The sequence below is a fragment of the Panthera onca genome, chromosome C1 (assembly GCF_046562875.1).
Source record: "Panthera onca isolate mPanOnc1 chromosome C1, mPanOnc1 haplotype 2, whole genome shotgun sequence".
Classification (NCBI taxonomy): Eukaryota; Metazoa; Chordata; class Mammalia; order Carnivora; family Felidae; genus Panthera; species Panthera onca.
In genome coordinates, this window is record NC_138346.1 from 150650385 (window position 1) to 150675857 (window position 25473).

Consider the following 25473-nt stretch of genomic DNA (forward strand, 5'->3'; position numbering starts at 1 on the left):
CAGCAGCCAAAATTCTAAGACTTAGTCGAAATCCTCTAAATTTCATCTCAGAACTTTCATTGAAACAGCCTCAGAAAATGCATTCCATTCCTTTTCCTTTTTAGTCAGACTTAAGTTCACACCTTTCTTCCCCTTTAGTAACCTGCTTTTTCTCCCTTTGTTCTCAATACAATAGAAATCACTCTTTGGAAACAGTGTTTTTACTTGTTTGTTATTGAAACAGAATTTAGCTTTTTCAACCACGTGCAAAGATTTAACTACAGAAATCTGAACTTCTTTCTAACCTCCTAGGCCTCTGTTCAGAAAGAGCATTGATTATTTTTTTCCCTCCAGACTAGGGACTGGATGGACTTTGCCTTTTGGAGTCTCCTTTGCAAAACCTTTGTTTAACTTCTGCTTCCTTAGCTGCATTTTGGAGGAAACCAAAGCTTCTTTCTAAAGTCATGGATTTCAAGCCTTCTAACTCACTGGGTTCTTCCTGCTTCCAAATAATGGAAACTTATTCTCTTTGAATTTTTCATAGTCTTTGTTCCCATTTCTGTTAGAGTGCAGCTGCCTTTTGTTCTTCCATTTGCCTGGGCTCTTTTTCAGGAATTCTTAAGGTTTTTAGATTCTATGGATATCCCATTGAGAAAGAATGGCTATGGACCTTCTTCCCAGCAAAGTGCTCATTCATGCCTCTACAGGGACCTCAATATCTGCCAAGGAGGTCATTTACACTCAATCCTTAAAGTGTAAAAGATTCCACTGGAAATTTACACATAAGGAATATATTCAAATAAACTTGGAAGGAAGGTACACTGATTCCCTTGTATGAGAAAGGGAAAACAGTGTGTTTAGGATAAAAGAGAAGGACCCCAGATACATAGGGGAAAAGACATTGTAGGACATGACAGTGTTGTGAGTTTTACTTGAATGGTGGAGGGAGCGGTGACACATGTAACTCAAATTATTTGATTCTTAGAAAATCATAGAAATTGAATGCTGAAATAAACTTCTAGTTGGATTTGTTTATTTTACATAGGAGGCAATTGAACCAACAGAAGTTAAGAGACTGGTACAGGGTTTTACAGAAAAGTCAGCAACAGATCAGAACCCAGGTCTGCTAACCCATAGTCCAGGGTCCCTTTCCTCCTCCAATGTGGATCCATAGCTTCAAAGTTTTCCTTTTTAACTCTGTGTAAATTAGGCTAATGTTAACTTACTCCGCATTCTGCATGCACACCATACAGAAGGTTGATGAATAACCTACAGACATTGGGGTAGCTAGGAGAAGTCACCTTAGCATTAAAAATTAATTAGGAAATCTTCCTGAAGAGATAATTAAACAGACTGATGTCAACCTAATTGGCTCAAATTAATGAATGCAGATCTACTTAGATTTTTAAAATTTTATCTTTAAAATTTTGTTGATGTTTGTTTTTGACCCACATACATCTTCATTAAAATCACAGACGTATCAGAGGGCTCCCTTTCATTAGTCTCACAAAACCATTTTGAATGTCACTGAATGTTCATTTTGAATTAGGGATGAGATGTGTTTAGAATTCACCAAATGCCTCAACTAACTTAGGTCTTTGGGGACCAATAAAAACTTATATGCATTTTGCTCAGCACATTTCCCTTAACTCAGCATAACAATTTTTCATGGAGCTTAAATAATGCAAGTTTTTTTTTTCCTTTTATGTGCCCTTATGAAGATAAAGTATCTAAAACCACCCCAAATCCAAGGACCTAAGAAAGTAATTGTTTTATCTTTTAGCAGCATTAGAATGTATCAAATGAACAGTATTTGGACTGAGCATATGTTTGTTAATTCTGTGACTCTTCTGGGCTTGATATGGAGTGAGAGCATAGTAATAAAATCATACTTAATGTACTTTTCCTGTTATACTAATATCTGTACTATGTACTCTTATTCAATTCTCCATCAGTCTTATGAGACTGGTATTATGGAAGGGTTGCTACTTTCCCCACAGCATCCATCCTCCTGTCTTTGTGTAGCTGAATACTTGGCTATCTGAAATAAACACTATAGTTCCCAATCTCTCCTATAGCTAAGTATGGCCAAATGATTGAAGTTCTTGTTACAGAGATATGAGTATTAGTGCTGGATGCAACTTCTCAAAACAGGTACCCTTCTTTCCTTCTTGGCTGGAATACAGTTGTGATAAACGATGCTTAAGCAGCCATCTTGGACCACATAGGCAGCTATGTATTGAAGATGGTGGAGGAACACGCTAGGAGAAGACTGAGACCCAATGACTGCGGGGTGGCTGTCCCGACCCTGCTCTGCTTACTTTCAGACCTCACATATACAGTAGGGAAATCTTATTTGTCTAAGTCATTGTTATTTAGATTTTCAACCGAAACCAGCCCTAAATGGTATACTTGAGCTGTTCTGTCCCAATGGCGACGTGCTGTAAGTATGAAATGTGCAGTGGCTTTTGAAGATGTGTTTTATTATTTTGTTCTTTATTTTTATTTTTTTTAAGTTATGCATCCACTTGAAAGGGCATTCCTTTTTTTTTTTTTAAGTTTATTTATTTATTTTGAGAGAGAGAGAGAGAGAGAGAGAGAGAGAGAGTGAGGGAACAGCAGAGAGAGAGAGAGACAGAGAGGGAGAGAGAGGGAATCCCAAGCAGGTTCCACACTGTCAGCGCGGAGCCGGACGCGGGGCTCCGACTTATGAACCTTGAGATCAGGACCTGAGCCAAAACCAAGAGTCAGATGCTTAACCAACTGAGCCACCGAGGCGCCCCATAAATATATTTTTAAAAGATTGTAAAGTATGTCAATAATTTTGGTATTGTGCATGGAAATGGTAATATTTTGGATATGTTGGATGATTTTCCTGCTCCCTTGTGTGACCACTAGAAAATTTCATAAAAAAATGTGACCGCTAGAAAATTTTAAGTTACACATGTGGCTCACATTATATATTTATTGGACAGCGCTGACCTAGTGTTGCTTTGCTCTGTGTCTGTAGCTGCAGTAGAGAACAGGTGAAGTACCTGAGGCTGAGGGGAGCCATATAACTGCCCAAGTTCCCCTTTCAAGTAAATGGTGGGGCTGGCCTCAAGCTCAGGTCTATAGGAGCAGCCTCAGTCCTCCCACCCACTGTGGCATGGTGTAGATCAACCGATGTCATTGGGTTGTGGCACAAAAGAGGAACACAGACCCAAACACGAATTTATTTGTTTGCCTCTTTATTTATTTATTTGCTTATTTATATTTTAATTCCAGTGTAGTTAACATGTAGTGCCAAACACAAAGTCTGAAAAACAGGAACTGCTGGTTGCTTGAAGAGTTTTCCTGAGCGTCCTGCAAAATGTTTGTAATCGTGAGTTTTATAGTCTTATTTTCAAGTTGTGTATTTCCTGGCACAGAAAAGTAAGAGTGTGACCCACTGAAAAAGGAAATGAAGCACAATTTACCAAATGAGTCTGCTGTCTTTAATTTAGAAAGAAGACGTCTCACTTGCAACGTTGCCGTAGATGTCTCTGCCCCACAGATGACAGAGCTGGAGAATCTTGTGGAAGGTCTGTCCTTGCTGCTTTACCTGACTCTTCTGGAAACTTAAGGCCTCTAAGCTCTGTGATCTCAGATGCTTAGATGATAGCACATTCTATCTTGTGGCATACGTTCCCTTATTTTGTTGTTTATAGGTCTGGCTTCCCCAGGCCATGGCCTACTCCACAGCTACCAAGGGCATTCAGTATTATTTACACCTTAATTCACTGACCTCTTTCCCACCTCTGCTATGATAAAGGTAGTGGCTCTGCCCAGGCACCTCTTCTGTGGAAGTCTGGCACATTTTCCATTTGGAGATTGCCTGGCATCTCCAGCTTTCCGGATTTCTCCCTGAAGATAATGGTAGACAGGAAAACCCTGCACAACTGCGGTAAAGAGACATCAACCTAGCTATGTTCTTGTGGGTAGCCAAAGACTTCTCTTGCTTTTATTCACAGGGTCCTCCATTATTCTGCCCCAGGGCTAGGCAAGATGCAACTCTTTTCTTGAGGTTCGAAAAGATATAACACGGCCGCAGTCACCAAAGAATGAGATGTGATCGTTTTACTCTCTTTCTCTCTATGTAGAACGGCCACCACTGGCCAGCAATGGTACCCAAACCACTTAATTGCCTATGGAGCTACAGCATGAAGCTAACGAGCTGCTCATTACTGTACCCATTGCTCTCTCTTTCCTTCCTGTGGCTTGTTCCTGGTTTAGAAGCAGAATTAACAAGTTTTCTCATAAGAAGCATATCTGTCCTACAGCAGTCAGCTCTTTGAACATTTAACTTCATCTTCCAAATCATTACAAAAAACACTTAATGGCTCTGTGCCCAGGCCTGACCCCTGCAGATCCCATTTGCAATGACCGTCAAAGGCAGATGGATCACCACCAGTAAGTACTCTTTGCATTTGGCTTCCAAATATAGGAGTGGTTGGGCAACTGAGGGTCATTAGACTTTTCCAAATTAAATTCCTTCAAAGATCTATTTCTCTAATGCAACACAAGGACAGCATGTGCCCCTGACCGTGTATGCTAAGCTTAGAGAGACAAAATCCATGTTCTCATAGGGTACTTACTGAGGATAGAACGAGGAGACTGCCACCAACTGGTCTCTGAATATGAAGAGTATTCAATATTCACCATGTCCATTAAGTATCAAAAATGACGCTCAAAGCTGCTGCACATTCCAGCTCAGTGTGTGCCACCTTGTTTTCTTTTCAACCAAATCTACTTATAAGGTCTAGTTCCTGAATTAATTTACTCTGAGGAGGCTCTCTGTGTGTTCTTTGCTTTACATCAGGGGTCTAAATTTCATATACCTTGTAATGACAATGTAAAAGTGTGCAGTTGCTGGCTGCAAGGTATTAGGGAATTAAAAAGATTGTAATAAATTGGAGTTTTCAGGCTCACCTAGAAGACTGCAGATGTAGTTGTAAGAACACAAACATACTGCACTAGCCAAAGGACAACATGTCAGCTTAGATTCCACTGAAAAGAGACCAGTTTGTGACCTTGCCTTTAAATCAATTCATTATACGTCCTTTGTAGAGTCTGAACCCGAGGCTCAAATGCGGGGTGGGGAGGAGAGGTGGAGTGGCAATTATTTTTTTTTTACATCCTTCATGATTCTGATATCCTGTCTGCCCCTCTGGTTGAGAATAATCAAATTCAACATCAAACAATTCTCACATAAAACATATTGGCATCAAGGCACTCTCATTCCCATTTACGCTCATGAAGTGCTTCCCCACGTGTGTGTGTGTGTGTGTGTGTGTGTGTGTGTGTGTGTGTGTGTTGCTCCTAGCTGCAGACCTGGATCACATTAACAGAAATCTGGTGTGATCGGAAAGGAATCAGCCGTTTCTGGTTTTACAGCTGTTTGGAGACAAAGGCTGCCTACCTGCTGAATTTCAAGTACTTCCAGCCTCTCCCTATGGCCTTGTTTTGATAACACTTCCTTTCCGTGAATTGGGGGGTGGGGAGAAAGCACCCTCAGTTATTGCCAAGGCACTTAGGCCAGCCCGTTGTAGGCCTTTATTCTGGGTGTAAGAGAGGCAGACTAATTTCCTAATTTTGCCTGAAAGCTGTCAACAGAGGGCTAAGAAATGAATTGATTCTTTTCAGCTTGCTTTTCAATTAAGATATTTTCCTTTCCTTTTTTTTTTTTTTTTTTTCTTCATGACAAGCATTTATAGAGCAGTCCAGGTCGAAAGCTTAGTTGAGTTAGGTTGGGGTTAGTGAACAAGGCGACTGTGATAAAAGCATCCAAAGACTGCATGGAGTGTAATCCCAAGTTCAAATCTAGAGAAAAATACAACTAAAGACATACTTTCATTTGCTCAAAATATTCAACTGCCAGCTGACAGTGGTGATAGGACATTGTCCTTTAATATCCCTTTTCCCATATTGGTAGGATAATGGCACTTTTGAGTTTTAGTTGGGCCCATGGGCTCTAAGAGTATCTCAAGCCTCTCTTCCAGCTTAGTATGACACTGTGACTGAATTTTGGACAGCAAGATGGAAGAGGAAGTAATATGTACAATTTCTTGGAAGTTCCTTAAAGGGAGAAGGTGTCTTCCTTTCCCTTTTCTTCTTCCTGCTGGTTGGAAGTCAAATGGTGATGGGGGAAGCTGAAGCAGCCATCTTGGGCCATGAAAGGATTCTGGGAATAAACAGCATGCATGATGGAACAAAGAGGTAGGAAGAATGTCTGACATCATAGAGGGCTGTATCATCTCTGGTCCCCCTGGCTGTACATTTAAATGAAGAGAAGACACAACCTTCTGTCTTGTTTACATTACCTGGCAATGTGGGGGTGAGAGTGGGGAGACAGTTTTTCCCCCCATTGGTATAATTTTTTTAATTTATTTATTTAAATATGAAATTTATTGTCAAATTGGTTTCCATACAACACCCAGTGCTCATCCCAACAGGTACCCTCCTCAATACCCATCATCCACACTTCCCTCCCTCTCACCCCCCATCAACCCTCAGTTTGTTCTCAGTTTTTAAGAGTCTCTTATGTTTTGGCTTCCTCCCTCTCTAACCTCTTTTTTTTTTCCTTCCCCTCCCCCATGGTCTTCTGTTAAGTTCCTCAGGATCCACATAAGAGTGAAAACATATGGTATCTGTCTTTCTCTGTATGACTTATTTCACTTAGCGTAACACTCTCCAGTTCCATCCACGTCCCTACAAAAGGCCAAATTTCATTCTTTCTCATTGCCATGTAGTACTCCATTGTGTATATAAACCACAATTTCTTTATCATTCATCAGTTGATGGACCTTTAGGCTCTTTCCATAATTTGGCTACTGTTGAAAGTGCCGCTATAAACATTGGGGTACAAGTGCCCCTATGCATCAGCACTCCTGTATCCCTTGGGTAAATTCCTAGCAGTGCTGTTTCTGGGTCATAGGGTAGATCTATTTTTAATTTTTTGAGGAACCTCCACACTGTTTTCCAGAGCGGCTGCACCAGTTTGCATTCCCACCAACAGTGCAAGAGGGTTCCCGTTTCTCCACATCCTCGCCAGCATCTATAGTCTCCTGATTTGTTCATTTTGGCCACTCTGACTGGTGTGAGGTGATATCTGAGTGTGGTTTTGATTTGTATTTCCCTGATGAGGAGCGACGTTGAGCATCTTTTCATGTGCCTGTTGGCCATCTGGATGTCTTCTTTAGAGAAGTGTCTATTCATGTTTTCTTCCCATTTCTTCACTGGGTTATTTGTTTTTCGGGTGTGGAGTTTGGTGAGCTCTTTATAGATTTTGGATACTAGCCCTTTGTCCGATATGAGACAGTTTTTTTTTTTTTTTTATTACTCACAGCCAAATCTTTTCTAGACTCATACATAAGGTATCAGGTGGATACACAGAAGCATGGCTGGGACATTTGCATGCTATCCCTTTGAGGCAGAGAGGGTTCAAACGTCATTACTATTTCACTTGTGGGAAACTCCTGCAGGGAGGTTAATTCAGTTCTTCATCCCATCTTCTATTGGATCCCATGTTCCTTCCTTCCCACCTGGGTCTCCAGCAGGTGCACCTCTCACTTTTTATCACTACCACTCCTCATAATACTTAACTAAGTTCTGCCTTTTAGTTTTACATGCTTTGTAGACTGTGAGAATGTGGGGATGGAAAATGTCTCTTTTGCAGCCCCTTCTCCCACTTATGCAAAACAAAGCATAATTTAAATTTCAGACACTCCATAAACTCCATAACAATTAATTTGGAAGGCATTTTGAACCCCACCCATTATACCACTTCCCATGTTTTTGTTTTTGTTTTTTTTCACTCTCATCTTCAGACTTTCTGGTCTTTAGAGAAATGATCTTTGCAGGGGACTGAATTATAACACTATCTAAAATAGTGGCCCTCAACTTGAGGAGGGGGAAGACAGAACTTCAGGGAGTCCATCAACTCTGCAAAGTTTTATATGTGGGAATATGAACTTTGGTCTGGAGGGAAAGTACATGGCTTTCATCCAAATTTCCAGAAAATCATGACCCTCAGTGGCCTACAGAAAAAAAAAAAAAAAAACTTTGGCTAAAATGACACCTAAAATTGGTTGTTGGATGGGGGTAAGAGAAGGAACAAGGCCTATTTGGACAATGTAATTCATAAAGAAGGTAAACCCACAAACAAATCTAAATGTTTTATAAATCCAAAGTTGCTTTTTTTTTTTTTTAGGCTTAACTTTCTTTCCATGGTTTTAAGGAATGACCTTAATCCTTAATCCCAACTGAAGAGGCAACCAAACAGAAAAGATCAAACATACACTGGGAATAAACCGAAGCAATGCTTTATTGTGACCACAAAGCACCAGTTCACCAAGGCATTGACACACAGAGATTTGAACCAATGTCTCTTTGAACAGAGATGTAGCAAGCCCACTTTTTCAAGTTCTTAAAAACAAGTACTCAAACCAAGAATCCAACAGAGCATCAGAGCAATTAAAAAAATATTACACCATCATGAAGGAATATATATAAAAATACTCTGTACTAGTAACAAGGCTTTTTGATCTATAACTCTTGGCAAATTCCTTCAGAAACAAATTCGTATAAATACAAACCATAAAGTGAAAAAATGTTTTCTTCTTCGGAAACAAAGTGCCAATTTGAAAGTAAATCTATGCAGAAAATACCGTTACCCCCTATGAAAGAAGCTGAAGATGGAGGGACATCCCGAAGACACAACAGAGTTTCTCTTTTTCAGAGGTTCTGCTCCTGTAGGGGCCATGACGCACGATCGTCTCAAACATCGCAGTATATCCCAGTGAAACCTTAATAAGGTCAAGTGGAGGACCCTCTATAAAAAAGGGTGTCGGCAATTCCATCCAAATAACACAAGCTCTAAGGAGCAGAGGAATTCAAGGGAGACAGCAATCTTTCTTTTCTCCCCTTCCCCCAAGTGTTCTTGTTTTTAATCTCCCTACATCTGTAACCCAAAAGATCATTCAATTCAATCCTTTTTCAAGGATTCTGGGAAAGCAATTTGTGAAGAAAATCCCTTTGGTGGGGAGGGGTGTCTAATCATGTCAAAGATCACTCAATTTGACAAGATCCACCAGGAAAACCATCCTGTCTATAAGTTATCCTTGCTCCTCCTGGCTGAATTCAGGTCAGCCGATGGATTGCCTAGTCTATCCAATAGGATAACGTTTCATTTGACTGAAATTCTTTACATATACACATGTATGTATTCTGTTTACAAAGTTTCATCACATGAAACTAAATTATGTCATTATGTATTTTTTGAGGTCAAAGACCCCAACTTGACTGTACTATGAAGAGTGGTTCTTTAAATGCTTTGTCTGCAGAGGTTTAACATGATACTCGTAGATTTTCAGAGCAGGCCCCAGTTTTAACTGAAGTCCTGTCAACACGTCATTTCTTGTCATCAATAGCAGGGATTTTCCATCAATTTCCTACAATAGAAGCAAAGGATGAAAGCAACATGTAAGTCCAAATCCAAAGTTCAAAAGAAAAGACGTATTGATTGTCTCCAAGCTAAAAACATTACTTTTTTATTTATGCCAAATGGAAAAAATGGACTCCTCTATTTTTATGTTCCATCTTCCACTTTTATTTTTGGATTAAATGCAATCCATAGCTGATCTTGTTGTCAAGACCACATTGCTAAAGTTGCATCTTAAAAAAATGATGGCGGACTTGGTATGTATACTTGGTAGGGATCAAAGATATTGTTTCTGAAAGAGATAATGACACTTTCCATTTATAAAATATATTAAAGTTTATGCGGAATTTCTGTGTACTTAATTTCCTAAAACAACTATAAATTAGGACGGGCAGGGATTATCATAATTTTACAGGCAAACACAAGGAGCAAGGTGTGAAGATCAAGAAGTTAGGCAAAGGTAACAGGATTTGAACTCATCTGCCTACAGCCAAAGCCAATGTTTTTTCCATAACTCCTTTCTGTTTCGCTTGACACTTGCAAGTAAATATGTGTGGTATAGATGAACCAATGGGGCCATAGAGTCCTAGGTTTTCTGGAGTCTTGTTAATCACAACAATGGACAATGGAAAAATGATATACTTTCGGTGAACTTCTTTCCTGTCCTTTAAAAGAAGAACCATCCTGCCTCAACCCGAAAATCAACCTCTCGTGTTGCAGGTCCTACCATGCTTCCTCTCAGTGGATCCTCAAGATTCCAAATAAGGTAGTGAGGGACAGGGCTCTGCCCCTGTTCTCTCGGAGTGCACTTCCCACACCCTTTAGGTACCCAACCAGAGTGTCCTGGAGACCACAAAGCTTGGAGGTGAAATACAAACAGGTTTCCCATCAAAGACATGAGGATCCCAAATACAGAAAATGGTTTGGAACTTTTGGAAAGAGATCACTGAGAAGGATGCTGAATGCCACCTTATTTTGGTTACTTATTATTGTGGGGACAAGTGAGCTGGCTCTTAGGGGACCTGGACCCAAGAGATGGACCAACTGTGCATGTTAGGTAAGCTCTGACATGTCTGTACCCACCTCTCCCACTGATGGACAGACAAGGGGACATGGTGTATAACTGTAACTCTACAAAACTGTGACTCCTTCCTACAATGATCCCTAGAACTCCAAATTCCCTTGTGTTTTGCCAGACTGTGAAGAACATGTGCTTTGCACATCTCTGTGTGTGGAGAAACAGCACTGGGCTAGTGGGCTGATGAAACACTCACTTTGTGACCTGTAAATCCCTTCCTCCTCTGTCTCCTTGGTTGGCAACGTGGGGATTTGGGGTTTCTGACAGGATTCCATGAGATACTATTCTCGCAAATGCTTCCTGAGCTATAAGTTATACAATCACTTGTCATTACTCCTCAACAGACCCATCCATGGTCCTCATGTCATTTGTCAACCACCTACCATGAACCAGAGCAGAAGGACAAGGAATTACTTATAACCGCTCTGTGGTGTTTTTGAATTCTGGAAACCCTTATTTTGCCGATTACTAGAAAAAAAAGATCTCACATTAATTTGTGAGAGACAACTATTCAAAAACATGGTGTATAAAGCAGTTAGTTGACAGGGCAAGAGTGAAAAATTAGATGAGGACATAGGAATGGACGCTAACCCTCAAGTATTTTCTTCTCCTTAAGCAGCTAGCAAGCCCAAAGACTGCCCCTCAGTAAAACCCGTAAGCATAAAAGTTTGCAGAAGAGCTTTTGACATGCGGAAACCACAGCAGCAGTTCTGAAGGCTCTGTGAGGTCACAGGAATCTGAATCACAGGTTCCTTCAAAACTCGCAGTCTATCTTAGATTGACGGAGATGAACACTGATTCACTTGGAATGCTTTATAAACCAGCAAAGCCCTTCCTGCTCTCCAACTTTCCTTTGTTGTTAAATGACAATGAAGTATGAGCAAATGCTCATACTTAACTTTGTACATGTTTTAAACAGGCCTCAGGAAGAGATGACACTGCTTTCATTTCTACACAACAAGAAAACTTCCTCGACTAACTGAAAGTGAATTTTTTTTTTTTTTTATCTTTGCTGGCAAAAAACTCCTTCTACAACTCAGCATTTCCGTCAGAAGCCAAGTATGTCTGTGAAAGATGCTGAAATTTGGATTTTATTTAAGACAAAATAGAAAATCAAGTTTCATGCTCCAATTTGATTTTCCCTTTGTTCAGTAGCCACACTGAAGTTCACCTCACACTAGCAACGGTAAAAGAAAGCTCCATCTGGCAATCCTCACTTTAAAAATTTGAAATGAATCTAACTCATACATACAACAAAACCTTCCTCTTAAGCCATGACTACAGCAGCTCAAATGAACGGCAGTGGAACACGACATAATGGGAACGTGAGCTTCCAGGTCAAGCAAACTGTTGTCCAAACCCTGTCTCCACAACTTATTGTGTGACCTTTGGTAAAGTAAAGGACTTGTCTTCCCTGAGCCCCGGTTTCCTCACTTGTAAAATGGAAATAAGCCCCTGAAGGATTCTAGAGATTAGAAATAAATCATTCATGGAAGGCACCTAGCACAGTGCCTGACATATGGGAGATTTTCAATGACTACCAAGTGGAAATGCAAAGGCTTTGAGAGAAACAGGATGTGTTCCAATTCCAAATCCATCTACTGCTTCCTTTCTGGAAGCGTGCTCCCTGCCTGAATGCTACCCGTTGCCAGAGGGATGCAGGCATATTCCTGTTCAACTTCAGAAAATTCGGTAAGATTAAAAAAGCTCAAAGACTACATCAAAAATTTTGTCTCATAAAAATTGCAAACACAGAAAAGTTCCTTGATTAAGGAAGCAAATCATTTGTTACATAACTTCTATAAAAGACTGGGATGCAAATGAAATCCGAATTTTGCCAGTCAGCATGGTGTACTAGAATGAGCATGAGATTGGAAACTGGAAGACAGAGTTTCTGATGCAGACTCCACCAGTAATTTTCCACAAGCAACCACTCCTCTATACCCCAGTTTGTTTATTAGTATAAATGAAGGGGTTGGAGTGTGACCAGATCCAGTTAAATAAATAAACATTAAAAAACATCCCATGATTTTGCATATACATCATGATTAAAGTCAAAACAAAGAGATAATTCACATTTTGGGATCCTGTTTACATTCCTGTGTTAAGGGATAATCATTTGTCAGTTTCAATGAAGCTTTGTACATTGCTTCTGTCTTCCTGAAAGAGTAACCAAGTACCTGTTGGGCAATAATATTCATGCAAAAAAAATGTCTGCATACTTAAGAAGCTCGAGCAAGTACTCTTGCATGGAAGTAAGGTTTAGAGATGATAGGTGTAAATTTCCAATGAGGGCAAGACCCTTGATCTAAAAATAAATGAGTAGGCTCCTTAGATGTTACAGCTCAGTAGATAAGCATGTGTTTTAGAGTAAGACATTATTTTATTGCTTATTAGGTGGGGCTGGGCAAGTTAATCTCTCTAAGCCTCATTTCCTTATCTATATGATGGAGGGAAAGTAGCTACTGTATTTCACTGCTGAAAGGATTACTGCAATAACATACGTGAAGCAGAATGCCTGATACCTACAGAATACTCAATAAATGCTAGCTATTAAAAAAAGTATATAAAAAAATCTTAACCCATTTACTGTTCACTCTTTCTCTCTGCGAACACTAATCTACACCTTGATAGCTTTTTCATTTGAGCCTAATTGTGATATGGTCCGTTGGAAATGTATGGGAAGAAAGATGAGGTGGGAAGAGAAAAGAGAAAGAGGCTAGGAAGAGAAAAAGAGTGGCCGTCAAGCAAGAGGCAAACCGGTTAATAGCAAGGAAGGACAAGGAATAAGTCAAAGAGAAGTCAATGGGCTTTATGATGGTGAGACCCTGCAACTAACTCAGAAAGCCATATTTGTGGTGGTGGTCTCCACCCCCTATACAGTGGAGAGGAAATGAAAGCTCAGTTTAGACCAGAAGACCGGCTAGAAGCCAAACTCCGCTGCTTCCTAGTGTCTTGCATTAACATCTGGCCCATTATTTCTTTCCTCTGGGAAATGAGAGGTTTGCACTAAGCTGGTTTCTGTCCATTCTGCTTTAACACACTCTCAGATTCCAACTCTGTCTTTGATACGCATCAGACTCACCAGCCTTATAGGGAAGTCTCCCCGTGAAAGAACAAAGCACAGACTCCTTACCAATGACGTGGAGGAATCTGATGAAATAGGTTTCCTTTTTCCACTTCGGTCTTCCCCCTCACATTTTCTAGAACTTTCTTTGTAACAACTCTCTTGCCATTCACTATCTGGCTACAAGTGGTGACCAGTCTGAAGTTTCCCATTCCACTGCTTACAAAGGGTAAAAATGTTTCAGAGGAAGGGGGACTTGTTCTGGAGCCCAGGGATACAAACGTGGAAAATCCTGTGTCCAGTATGGGGATTACATCAAAGAAGGAGGAGTGGAATCTTCTGGCCCTACCCATATGACCAGTGGAAAAATAGTCCCATGAGAAGTGGTCTTTGTCTTCAAAGACATTTTGAAAGCCACAGTGTGGCCTCTCAAACCATGGTTCCTCTTTCAAACAGTTTTTGTCCCTGCTGAAGTCCCCTTTATCTTCCATTTTGATGCGGTTTCCTCTGGACTTGTCATAGTTGTTGCGTTTCTTGGCATCAGACAAGACCGCATAGGCTTCTGCTACTTGTTTGAATTTCTCTTCAGCTTCCTCCCTGTTTTTTGGGTTCTTGTCTGGATGTACCTGAAGAGCTAACTGGTGGTAAGCCTTCTTAATATCAGAAGGGGAAGCATTTTGAGGCACTCCTAGTACTTTGTAGTAATTCACCATGTTTCTTTAAAAGACCTTTCCTTTCCAAGACACAGAGTTTGTTTTCAGAAGAATTTCCATATAATTTTGGAAAGGAATATGGTGAACTACTCAAGTCTACACCAAGACCGTTTGAATCTCATCACATGGTTGTTGGGACAAACTCTCCTCTGGGGAAGAAATTCCTCTTTGGTGTCCTCTACAATTCCACCCTCTCCATCGGCCCTGATCCTGCAGCTCAATGTGGGGGAGTGACTATGAGCTCAACATTATCAGCCAATGACTCCCAGCTGATGCTGTGCTTGCCTTGCATTCCTATTGGTGGAAAATTTGAGATGGATAATATACATATTAGGAAGACTTCACCTAGTTTAAGAAACCAACACTGAGCAGCTTGTCTACAGGAAAAACAAAACAAAACAAAACAAAACAAAACAAAACAAAACAAAAAACTGTTTATGTGGCTCAGAAAGAAGTCTACCTTATTTGTTAAAGTAATAGTCAGAACCAAAACGGGTCTTGACCTTAAATCAGAAACAAAATCCATTTTGGCTCATTGTGAGGGCTCATGCCTTCAGTGACTTAATGGGTATCTCTGTGTTATTTAATATTTGTTGCTGGCACAAAGTGGGTGATAAAGGAGCTCTATTAAAAAAAAAATCTTGTACACATTTCTGATGAAGGAAAAAGAATGAAACTCACTTCATCAACTGAGGAAACTGGGTTACAGAGATGTCTGCCTAGATTTAAAACAAAACAAAACAAAACCCAGAATAGATATAAGGAACAGAATTAGAAGTGAAGGCTTCCCATGTATGGTCAGATAAGGCTTCTTCACTTCAGCTATCTTTTAAAGTTAGCCTTTTTGAAACTTATCTCTGGACTTAAAAACAAAACTAAGTAGCAGCATCACAACAGGAAATGCTTTAAAAAATGACTTCGAGGGGCGCCTGGGTGGCTCAGTCGGTTAAGCGGCCGACTTTGGCTCAGGTCATGATCTCACAGTCTGTGAGTTCGAGCCCCGCATCAGGCTCTGTGCTGACAGCTCAGAGACTGGAGCCTGCTTCAGATTCTGTGTCTCCCTCTCTCTCTGACCCTCCCTCATTCATGCTCTGTCTCTCTCTGTCTCAAAAATAAATAAACAATAAAAAAAAATTAAAAAAAAAAATGACTTCGAGGCTCAAGTGTAGCAAGGCCTGTTGGTGGCTCTTTTTTCCAGGACACACAACTACACATTTCTCAAGATTTCCTTGCAATGTGGTATGACCATGTGACCACGTTCTGGCCAATGACAGATGAAACAATGATGTGTTTCTATGTGCACCTGGCCCATAAAACCGCCTACGTGTGCCCCTCCTTGCACCTTACCTTTATGCCAACTGGATGTCAATGCCTAGATGATCCTGATCTTGCTGAAGATGACAGAGCCTCCATCAACCTGGGTTCTTGAATTATAGTGAAGGAGAACACTCCCAAGACCACCTTGGACTATTTACATGAATAAGAAACAAACTTCTACTCGGGGTGCCTGGGTGGCTCAGTCGGTTAAGCCTCTGACTTTGCCTCAGGTCATGACCTTGAGGTTTGTGGGTTCAGGCCCCACATTGGGCTCTGGGCTGACAGCTCAGTGCCTGGAGCCTGCTTCAGATCCTATGTCTTGCTCTCTCTCTCTGCTCCTCCCCTACTCATGTGCGTATACGTGCGTGAGCTCTCTGTCTCTCAAAAAAATGAATAAACATTAAAAAAAATTTTTTTAAAGAAACAAAATTCTATAATTATGCCATGACACATGTTTTCATCTACTTGGGACAGCAGTTAGTAGAATACACCATTTCTACAACTTCACCTTTACTTCTAGAACCTTCTATAATGTCACTAACCAGAAGACTACAAAACCCTGCAACACTTAAAAATCTAAAATTCTATCTCTCACTCCTCACTCTCATTACACCCACTTTCACATTTCAAATCCACTTTTTCCAAGGTTATGAGTCTCCTTCAGGCTCTTCCTTTGTATCAAGTCTGCACCCCCCGGTTGGCACTGGGAACCATTCTTTTATATGCCCTCTCAAACTGCCCTCTTAGGCTATTAGCCATCCACTGTGCCCATGCCACAAGCACCCCATCCAGGAGCAGTGTAGCAATCCAGCTTCTCTGACTCCTATACCTGGTGCAGCTGGGAAAAAAAAATCAAGACGCTGTGAAGATGAAACATTAGATGTGGGCACTGTGCCGGTCTCAGCTGGGTCAGTAAAAGTCCTCAACAGTTCTGGGTATCCTCAATCAGATCTCTCTCCCATTCCCCATGGTGGTCGCTCTTAATGGTCACTGCTTTCCTCTAGTTCCTTACTAAACCTCTCCCTGTCCTGTCCACTCCAAGCACAGGAGCTTGTCTCTTGTTTAGCAAAGGAAATAGAGACTGTCAGGAACTCCCTTACTGTCCCTGGGGACAAGGGCTATCTTAGCTAGATCGGTATACATCCTCACCTATGTCCCTGGAGCACAGGAAGGATAGAGGAAGAACAGGAAGGACAGGAGAAGATATCCCTGTCTTGCTCAGAATTAATCCCTTCATATTCTTTTTAAAACAACAAAATAAAATATCTGAATATTTTATCGACCAAACTGAATGAAGTGAACCATGTATATTATGGCCGACATTACATTTTATTATGGTAAAATATATGTAACAGCAAGTAGGCCATTTTAATGAACTGTTTTTAAGTGTACAATTTAGTGGCATGAATGTATTTACAATGTAGTGAGATCATCGCCACCATCTATTTTCTAAACTCTTCCATCACCTCAAACAGAAACTCTATTAAGCAGTAACTCCCTCTGCCCCCAGTCCTTAATAGCCCCTAAGTTGCTTTGTGTCTCTATGAATAATTTGCCTGTCTTAGATATTTCATATAAATGGAATCATACAATATTTAATTGGTTTACTTCACTTAGGAGAGTGTTGTCAAGGTTCATCCATATTGTGGCATGTGCCAGAACTTCATTCCTTTTTATGGCTGAATAATATTCTGTTGTATGTATATACCACGTTTTGTTTATCCATTCATCTGTTCATAGACACCTGGGTGGTTTCCACCTTTTGGTTGTTGTGAATAATACTGCAGTGAATATTTGTGTACAAGTATCTATTTGAGTCCCTCTTTTCAATTCTTTGTGGGGAATTATTGAGCCATATGGTAATTCTATGCTTAACTTTTTGAAAAGCTACCAAACTTTTCTACAGCGGCCGCATCATTTTATATTCCCACCAGCAATACATGAGGGTTCCAATTTCTCCTATCCTTGCCTTTCCATACTCTTTGATCTCATCCTTTTCCTTATCCTCAGGGAGTTTGCTTTATTTAACTGTCCTCAATTTCATTGAATTTTAACCTAATTCTTTTGGCTACTTTCCTGCATGTAAATAAGTTTGAGTGTCTCCTCTCTCTGAAAAGAGCTCTCATGTCTATATACTACCACCACCCCTACCCCCACCTACTGGTTCTACCTCCACTTGCCTATCTCCTGTTCATTCCTCAGCTTGGAGGAAAGGGTCCTCCACCTCAATAGTCACCAATACTCCCCCACCCCCAACTCCACTGAAACCCCACCATCATTCGCAGACTCCACTGGGGCTTCACCTTTTTGAGGAATTTGACCTTGTCAATCATTTCATTTTTCTTAAAACTTCCTCCTTCATTGGTTTCTGTACAACCCCTCATTACTGGTTCTCTCCTCACCTCCCTGACTTCTTTCTCAGTTGCTTTTCATAGTTGCCTTTTTTGTCCCAACCATTAAAAACCTTGGTGTTCCCCAGGGTGCTGACCTTGACCTTTTTCTCCCCCCCTTCTATATGCCTCTCTCATTCTCATCCTTCTTGTGACTGTTGATGACCTCATATCTCTGCCCCTAGGTCTTACTCTTCCCTTGAACCATCTGCTAGATATGTCCACCTGGAGGTACTACAGGCCTTCAGATTTAATGTGTCCCAAACTGTGCTCATTTTAGCCCTTTTACAACTTACCTCCCACAAACATCCTAGTTAATGGCACCACTTTACAACCCACCCAATCTGGAAACTTGGCAGTCACCCAAGTCCCGTTCTTTGCCATCTGTGGGCAGTGAGCTCGGTCTTGGGTTACAGCAGAGAACAGAGATGGGACAAATCTTCATCCTCTATTGCCAATGATCCACTAAATTCTTCTGGCCATCTTCCCATATTTTCGAAGCCATCTTTTCCTTTCCCCAGTGGAATTATTACAGCCAGCTTTCCCACCTTCCATCTAGTTGTCCTCCAAGCCACATTCCACATTGCCGCCAGACTGATCTTTCAAAAACACAAATCTCATCCTGGCACTCACTTCCCACTTAATATCTTTCCATGGTTTCCCAGTGCCTTTCAGGTCAAGTCTTCCGTCTTCCAGGCAAACCAGACTGTCTGTACCCTGGACCCCGGTTTATCTTTCAGGCTTATCCCTTGATGTTCCCTGCTCCACACCTCTAACTACAAGGTACTTGGCATTCTCAAGATAAATCATACTTTTCTCGTGTCCTCATGCCTTTGTATTTGATCTTCCCCTGCCAGGAATATTCTGTGCTTCCTTCAAATGGTTCCCACACCTACAATCATTTCAGGTGGTTTGTTAAAGTAAAATAATACTTGTAATGATGAGCACTAATTACTTCAACAGTTTTATATTTATTTTAATAAGCCTTAGAAAAAGCTACAGTAACTATTGAAACAACTGAACAAGTGAATGAGACAAAGAAGCACCATGAATGTACCTGGCTATGTGATAATGTCTTATAACTGGTCTCATTTCAAATAAATGACTTAAACAACCATTTGGGATTTTGGGTTTATAGAAATATATTCTATTTCAATCAAAAATTCAAATGGTTTCTTCCTTATCAGTTTTGCTTTCAATTCTCTTGGCTATTTTCTTATTGTTAGCGTCATCCACTGACTTTTTAACTATTTCCCAAATATTGGTGGACTGGAAGGACACAGCGGCAGAATCTGAGTTGCCACTTCCTCTGTTGATTATGTTATAAAATATTTTAAGCATTTCAGGAGCCTTCAACTGTAAAGAAATACCAGGTGTCAAAGCACCTTAAATATTTTCAGTAGTTGGTATTATAAAATGCTTAAAAAGTAATAAAAGTGATTTCTAATTTGTGGGGACTTAACTAATCTAACTCAGAGCTGAATGTACCATGGAGCTAGTGAAGCTTAACTTTTGCCTTAGTAATTGTGTATTCATATTTCCTAATTTTTCTCCACAAGGAGGGCTCTTAAAATTGTAAAAAGCTTCCCAAAACCTAGATTGGTCCTGGGTCTAGTTAGAAATATCCACCAGAATCACTACAGTTGAAATCCATCTGGCAATGACTTCGGCCACTATGCTCAGAGTTGCTCTGATTGGTCTCCCTACTTGACTGCTCCATTTGGAAATAATGTTATTTGGCAATTCGTAGCAGTGAGAATTTGTATTCATATTTGTTAAGTCAGTGGCTTCAGAAAGTTAGCAAATAGCCATCTGAAAAGAAATGCATTCCAAATGAATGGTTTAAACAACAGTTGGGCATTTCAGAGTAAAATACTGCTCTTAGTCATGTGGTTTGGGGACAGTGAGGAGATAATAGAGTAAAATTAATTTGTCACCGTGAATTGCACATTACATTGTTATGATACTCTGAGGAAAAAAAAATCTCAGTGATACATATTGTTCTAGAAACAGAATCACCGATGTTACTCACTTGTAAGCTTGAGGAACCTGAACAATAGGAATTATAGGACACTGATTGAGTGGCAGACTGCTGTCTTCCAACTCCTTCATATATAATGTGACTATGTGAGTCAGACAGACAAAGACACGGAAGTGCAGTGACTACATGACGAGCGGCAGAGCTGGCTGTGACCCACATGAGGGTCCAGTCTGAGTGGTGATGAACCGGACTGCCAGAATTCCTTAAATGGCAACTAAAAGCACTGTCAATAGAAATGGCTTCACACCGGAGAATGGTGCTCATTTAGCCTTCAGAGTCTGACAGAGTAAACCTTATCCTAAATGTTCTGTGAGGAAAGCGGAGATGCTTTTGAGTAAATTAGTCAGAGGGTTCTCTTAAAAACCAATGCTAGGAAAGTAGAAGTCCTTTTACTTCATAAGTACCTTTGACTCTTGAAAACCAGGCAACTTCTATCTAAGGGCAAGTGCCATATCATCTAGTCACCAAAATTCAACACTGTATAGCCAATATCTCAAGTGGTTTTGCGCTCTGTGCTGTGCATTGAAAGCATACTTCATCAAGGCCGGTTCTAAACTAATACCTGACTATTAACGCAGCAGCTTGAGCAATATTCTGCTTGTTTACATCAACATTCACTTTATAGAAACCTGTGTCCTAGAAAGGGCAGACTCTTCAGGATCCTCCAGTGATCAATATCAATCAGGAGAAAAGAAACTTGGAGTCATGGCTCTAACTAAAACTCTTCACCACAGCATGAGAGATCTGTCTGCCAGAAGACACCTGGGAAAATAGTCACCACACCATGGTGTCCATAGGAAAGAGAGCACTGACAGAGTTGTCATCACTGTGTCCTCCACTAAGGACTCCCACTGCCTCCTGTTCTTATGGGTCAGTGAACCCTCTGGAACACTATGTTAATGGGGCCAGTGAACCAAGAAAGAGTGAGTGGTATCACTGGTCTTAAAGGGGACTGACCAGAACAGTAAACAACCTGAAACACACATACACTACTGACACTGGGTCATCCTGGGTGGGGCAAGGGGCTAGGCAGGGGCTTAGACCTTCCCTCCGGACAGTTCTTTTGGCTTACAGTTGTGGCTTACGCAGAAGGGTCAAAACAATTTTACAGAAGAAAACTTGATAGAGATCACTGTACCAGAAGGAAACTTAATGGAAACCATTGTCATGTGGCAGTGCAATGTGTCTGCACAGGGAAAAGGCAGTCATGCAAAAATCACCAGCTTAACCAGATGCTTCATACCCCAGGAACATGGGACACCATTTCTGCCCTTTGGACAAACCTTACTCAATGGCCTGACATCTTCCAAGGAGGCATGCTTCTAGAAAGCCACATCTGTGTCTGGTTGCTACAGCAACAGAATATCCAGTATGGTACTGTGAGGCCATATCACGAAGATGGATAGCTGAAAGTCAGCCCAGCTGAAGGTGGACATGTCTGGCATCAATGTCACTATTTTAGCCAGCGCTAAGTTCTGATCACAGTTCTGGAGGCTGGGAGTGCTCACAGTGCCAGCATGGGCAGGTTCTTGGTGAGGCCCTCTTCCTGGCTGCCAGGCGGTATCCTCTTGCTGTACCCTCACATGGCAGAGAGAGACAAGCGAGCTTTCTGGTATTTTCTTTCCAGGGCACTCATCCCATCACGAGGGCCCTATGCTCATGACCTCATCTAAATCTGATTATTTCCCAAAGCCCTCCTAATACCATCATATTGGGAGTTAGGGTTTTAACATATGAGTTTTGGGAGGGGCACAGACATTCAGTCCATAACAGTCGGCCATGAAACTAAGCTCCCCACATTATTGACAACTGTACTATCCTTTCCAGACTTGCTCTTTCCAAAGTGGTTTAGAGGGTACTCTCCAGTCCTGTCCTGCTACTGTCCAATGGCAAGGCAAAGCTTTCTTCCAGGAGATTTCACACTGTGGCGCTTCTTATTGTTTCTTAGCTGCTGAGACCTGGAAGATGTACCTGGAAGGGACATGCGTTTGGGCTGGGGGTGGTCTCAGTCTTCCCATCTAGGATGAACTTGGAGAGTGACTGCTGACTTTTGAGATTCACTGCAGGAAGATCCTTGGAGGTGAAACATGAATCCTTCTTCTTCTTCTTTTTATTTTTTATTTTTTAATGCTTATTTATTTTTGAGAAAGAGTGAGAGAGAGAGAGTCCAAGTGGGGGAGGGGCAGAGAGAGAGACACACACAGAATCCAAAGCAGGCTCCATGCTCTGAGTTGTCAGCACAGAGCCTGATGCAGGGCTTCAACCCATGAACTATGAGATCATGACCTGAGTCAAAGTCAGACGCTCAACTGACTGAGCCACCCAGGTGCCTCAACATGAATCCTTCTGAGGCATGATGATGGAAGAGGCAGGCTAACATAGTAAAGGATCCTGATCCTCAGTTCTCATGGAAATCACAGCAGCTACTTGTCTTATCAGCGGGGCCTGACCAGTGATTCCCTCCTTTCCCTTCTTCTACCTCCTTTAATGAGAGGAGGGAAGATGACGATAATTACACACAGGATGAAGATGGGGATTACTTCCAGAGAATAATTCAAGGCAGACTCTTTCCAACCACCCTTCCATGAGAATGAAGGAACTCGAGCTTCTAGACCATTTCTCAGGCTCCTGAGTTGGGTTCAGCACAGTAGCAGGATGATGCCCTTTCCCCCTTGAAGGACTTCTGAATGAAATGCTTTGGGAGAATTTGTTCCCTTTTGCCTCCCAGTGTTGCTGGTACCACAGTGATGTCATCCTTGGGAGAAAGGGCCTGCTCCTGGGCCAAGCTCAGAGCTGGCCAGCTCCATTCTCAGGTCCTGCACAGAATCTGGAAGGCCCAAAGGACACCCCCCTCTGCCCCCAGTCTGGGACATCTGCCTCTGAGGAGTCTGAGTAAAAATGCAATCTGAAAAACACTTTTGGGCAGCTGGGAATTTGGCCAAGAGACCTTTTAGCTCAGTCCTTTTTTTGGTTAACCTTTCACAATATTGTTTAAATTTAATTTTGGAAGGGAGTTATTCAACTGTAATGACACAAATGGATATCACTCCATTAAAACCGAAAATAAAATACGTTCCAGCCGATCAGCCTTTGCTTTTCAACCTGAGCTATTCTCCCCCACAATTTTATTATAAAAATTTTCAAACATGAAGTTGTAAGAACTTATATAGTGAAAACCCTTGTGACCATCACTGAGATTCTACAATTAACATTTTCTATACTTGCTTTATCATGTCTGTCCATCTACCCATTCCTCTATCCAACTGTCAATACATATTTGATGCATTTCAAAGGAAGTTGCATAAATCAGTATATTTCTCTAAATATTTCAGCTTGCATATTCCAAATTGTTTAATTTTTTTATAGTTCTTTTGATTTTGAAGTAAAAGGTAGACGCTATGTAACACACAAATCGGAAACATCATAAACCTGTGCATATGCAGTGCATCTACTGATGCGTATACGTATAATCCAAACCCTCATCAAGACACGAAATGCTATCATCACCCAGAAAGTTCCTTTGTGCCGCTTTCTAGTCATTCTCCACTCCCACCTATACAGAGGCAACCACTGTTTTAATTCTTGCTATCAATGATGCATTTTCCTGTTCTCAATCTTTATCTAAATGGAATCGTGACGGTCTGAATGTTTGTGTGTCTCCCAAATCATATGTTGAAACCTAATCTCCAGGGGGTAGTAAAGGTAATTGGTGATAGTGTTAGGACGTAGGGCCCTTGGGATGTGATTATAAGGATTAGTGTCCTCACAAAACGAGCCCCAGAGAGCTCTCTCATCCCTTCCTCCATCCAAGGACACAGCTAAACGACAGCTGGCTAGGAAGAGGGCCCTCGTTAGACACCCAGTCTGCAGTCTCCTTGATCTTGGAATCCCCAACCTCTAGAACCATGGGAAATGAATGTTTGTTGTTTATGCCACCAGTTTCTAGTATTTTCGTTATAGCATCCCAAATGGACTAAGATAGGCACTCTTCAGTATGAACTCCTGAGTGAGGGTTCTCTTACTCAGTGGGATCCTTTGAGACTCATCCAAACTGCTCTACATGAGTAGTAGTTAGTGTGTGTGTGTGTTACTGGGTGGTATTCCGTTGTGTGACTATACTACATTCTCCCACTGATGGACAGTTAGGCTTCCAGGTGGGACAATTATGAATAAAGCTACTGAGAACAGTTTTGTACAAATCTCTTATGCACATATGCTTTCATTTCCCTTGTGTAAATTCTCAGGAATGAAACTGCTGGATCATGGGGTAGATGTCTGAGTATTTTACACCGCCCCCAACACTGTAGGAGAATGTGTTTGTTCTACATCCTCATGAACATTTAAATTTATTGATCTTTCTAATTTTAGCTATTCTGATGAGTGTGAAGTGATTTAAGCAGCTATTTTGGCAAATTTTCCAAATTAATGACAACAACAAATAGACACACATACAAACACACACACACACACACACACACACACATGCACACACACGCACACATATATACATATGTAGAGAGAAAGTGAGGGAGGGTGGGGGAGAGAGAAAGAGACAGAGATTAAGAGAGAAAGAGGGAGAGACAGAGATCAGGTTTGAGAAAAATATTGAAGGAGATTTAGAGATTTATATATTAATATATTAGAAAAGTTTACCTACCCAAACCCAGCGTAGAGAATAAGAGATGGCTAAACAGATATGGAAAAAGCAGCCAGACACATTCTTCAACTTATAATTCTATCAATTATATTACAATACTTAAAAAGTAAATTTAATGCTTAGAAAACTTCATCCTTCACTGATTGGGAGATAGGATCTCTGTTTCCCTGCAGGGCTGGTCTGGTGTAGACCAAACATGCCCCCTCAATTTGCTTCCTCATGGTCAAGGCCCTTTGAGCACCATCCCTACAGAGCTGGCACAGCCTTAAAAATGGAGTCCGAAATCATGCAGACAATGGAGAGGGGCCCTGCTTCTCTTTCCCTCTTTCCAATACCAACCCTGGACCTGAGAGAAGAGAATTAACAATCTGGGGGCAAAAACATTGCGCAGGGCCTACCCCAGGCCCTGTGCATACACAGTCCTTTAATCTTTACACCACTACCCTATTGAGTGAGGCATTGATGGCCGCATGTTGTGGACATGAAAGCAAGACTCAGAGAGATACAGTAACTTGCCCAAGGTCACGCAGAGTTTAACTCTAAATCTGTACTCTTTCCCCTCTACCTTGCTAAGCACCCAGAAAGCAAACTGGAGGGGGCTTACTAGCTCAGTTGGTGCTGAGGCCAGTAGTACATGGTGCTGCATGTCTCTAGTCAGATCCATCCCTCATTTTCCTTTCTTTTCTGTTTTCTCCTTTCCAGGGTGTCTGTGTTGAAGGGAGGGCTGTCCCATCTTTCAGAAGGTGCAGATGTAAATGAGTTTTAGCCCTC

General features: G+C 41.2%; 1 protein-coding gene across 1 annotated transcript in view; it reads right to left on the minus strand.

Annotated features, from left to right (window-relative positions):
- Positions 1–8305: 8305 nt before the first annotated feature.
- The window catches only part of SAMD13 (sterile alpha motif domain containing 13), a 40196-nt gene continuing 23028 nt past the window's right edge, over positions 8306–25473 (minus strand). The window contains exon 4 of the mRNA XM_060621302.2: positions 8306–9449. Coding sequence (XP_060477285.2) covers positions 9306–9449 — 144 coding nt within the window. The 3' untranslated portion in view covers positions 8306–9305. The remainder of the gene's footprint in view (positions 9450–25473) is intronic.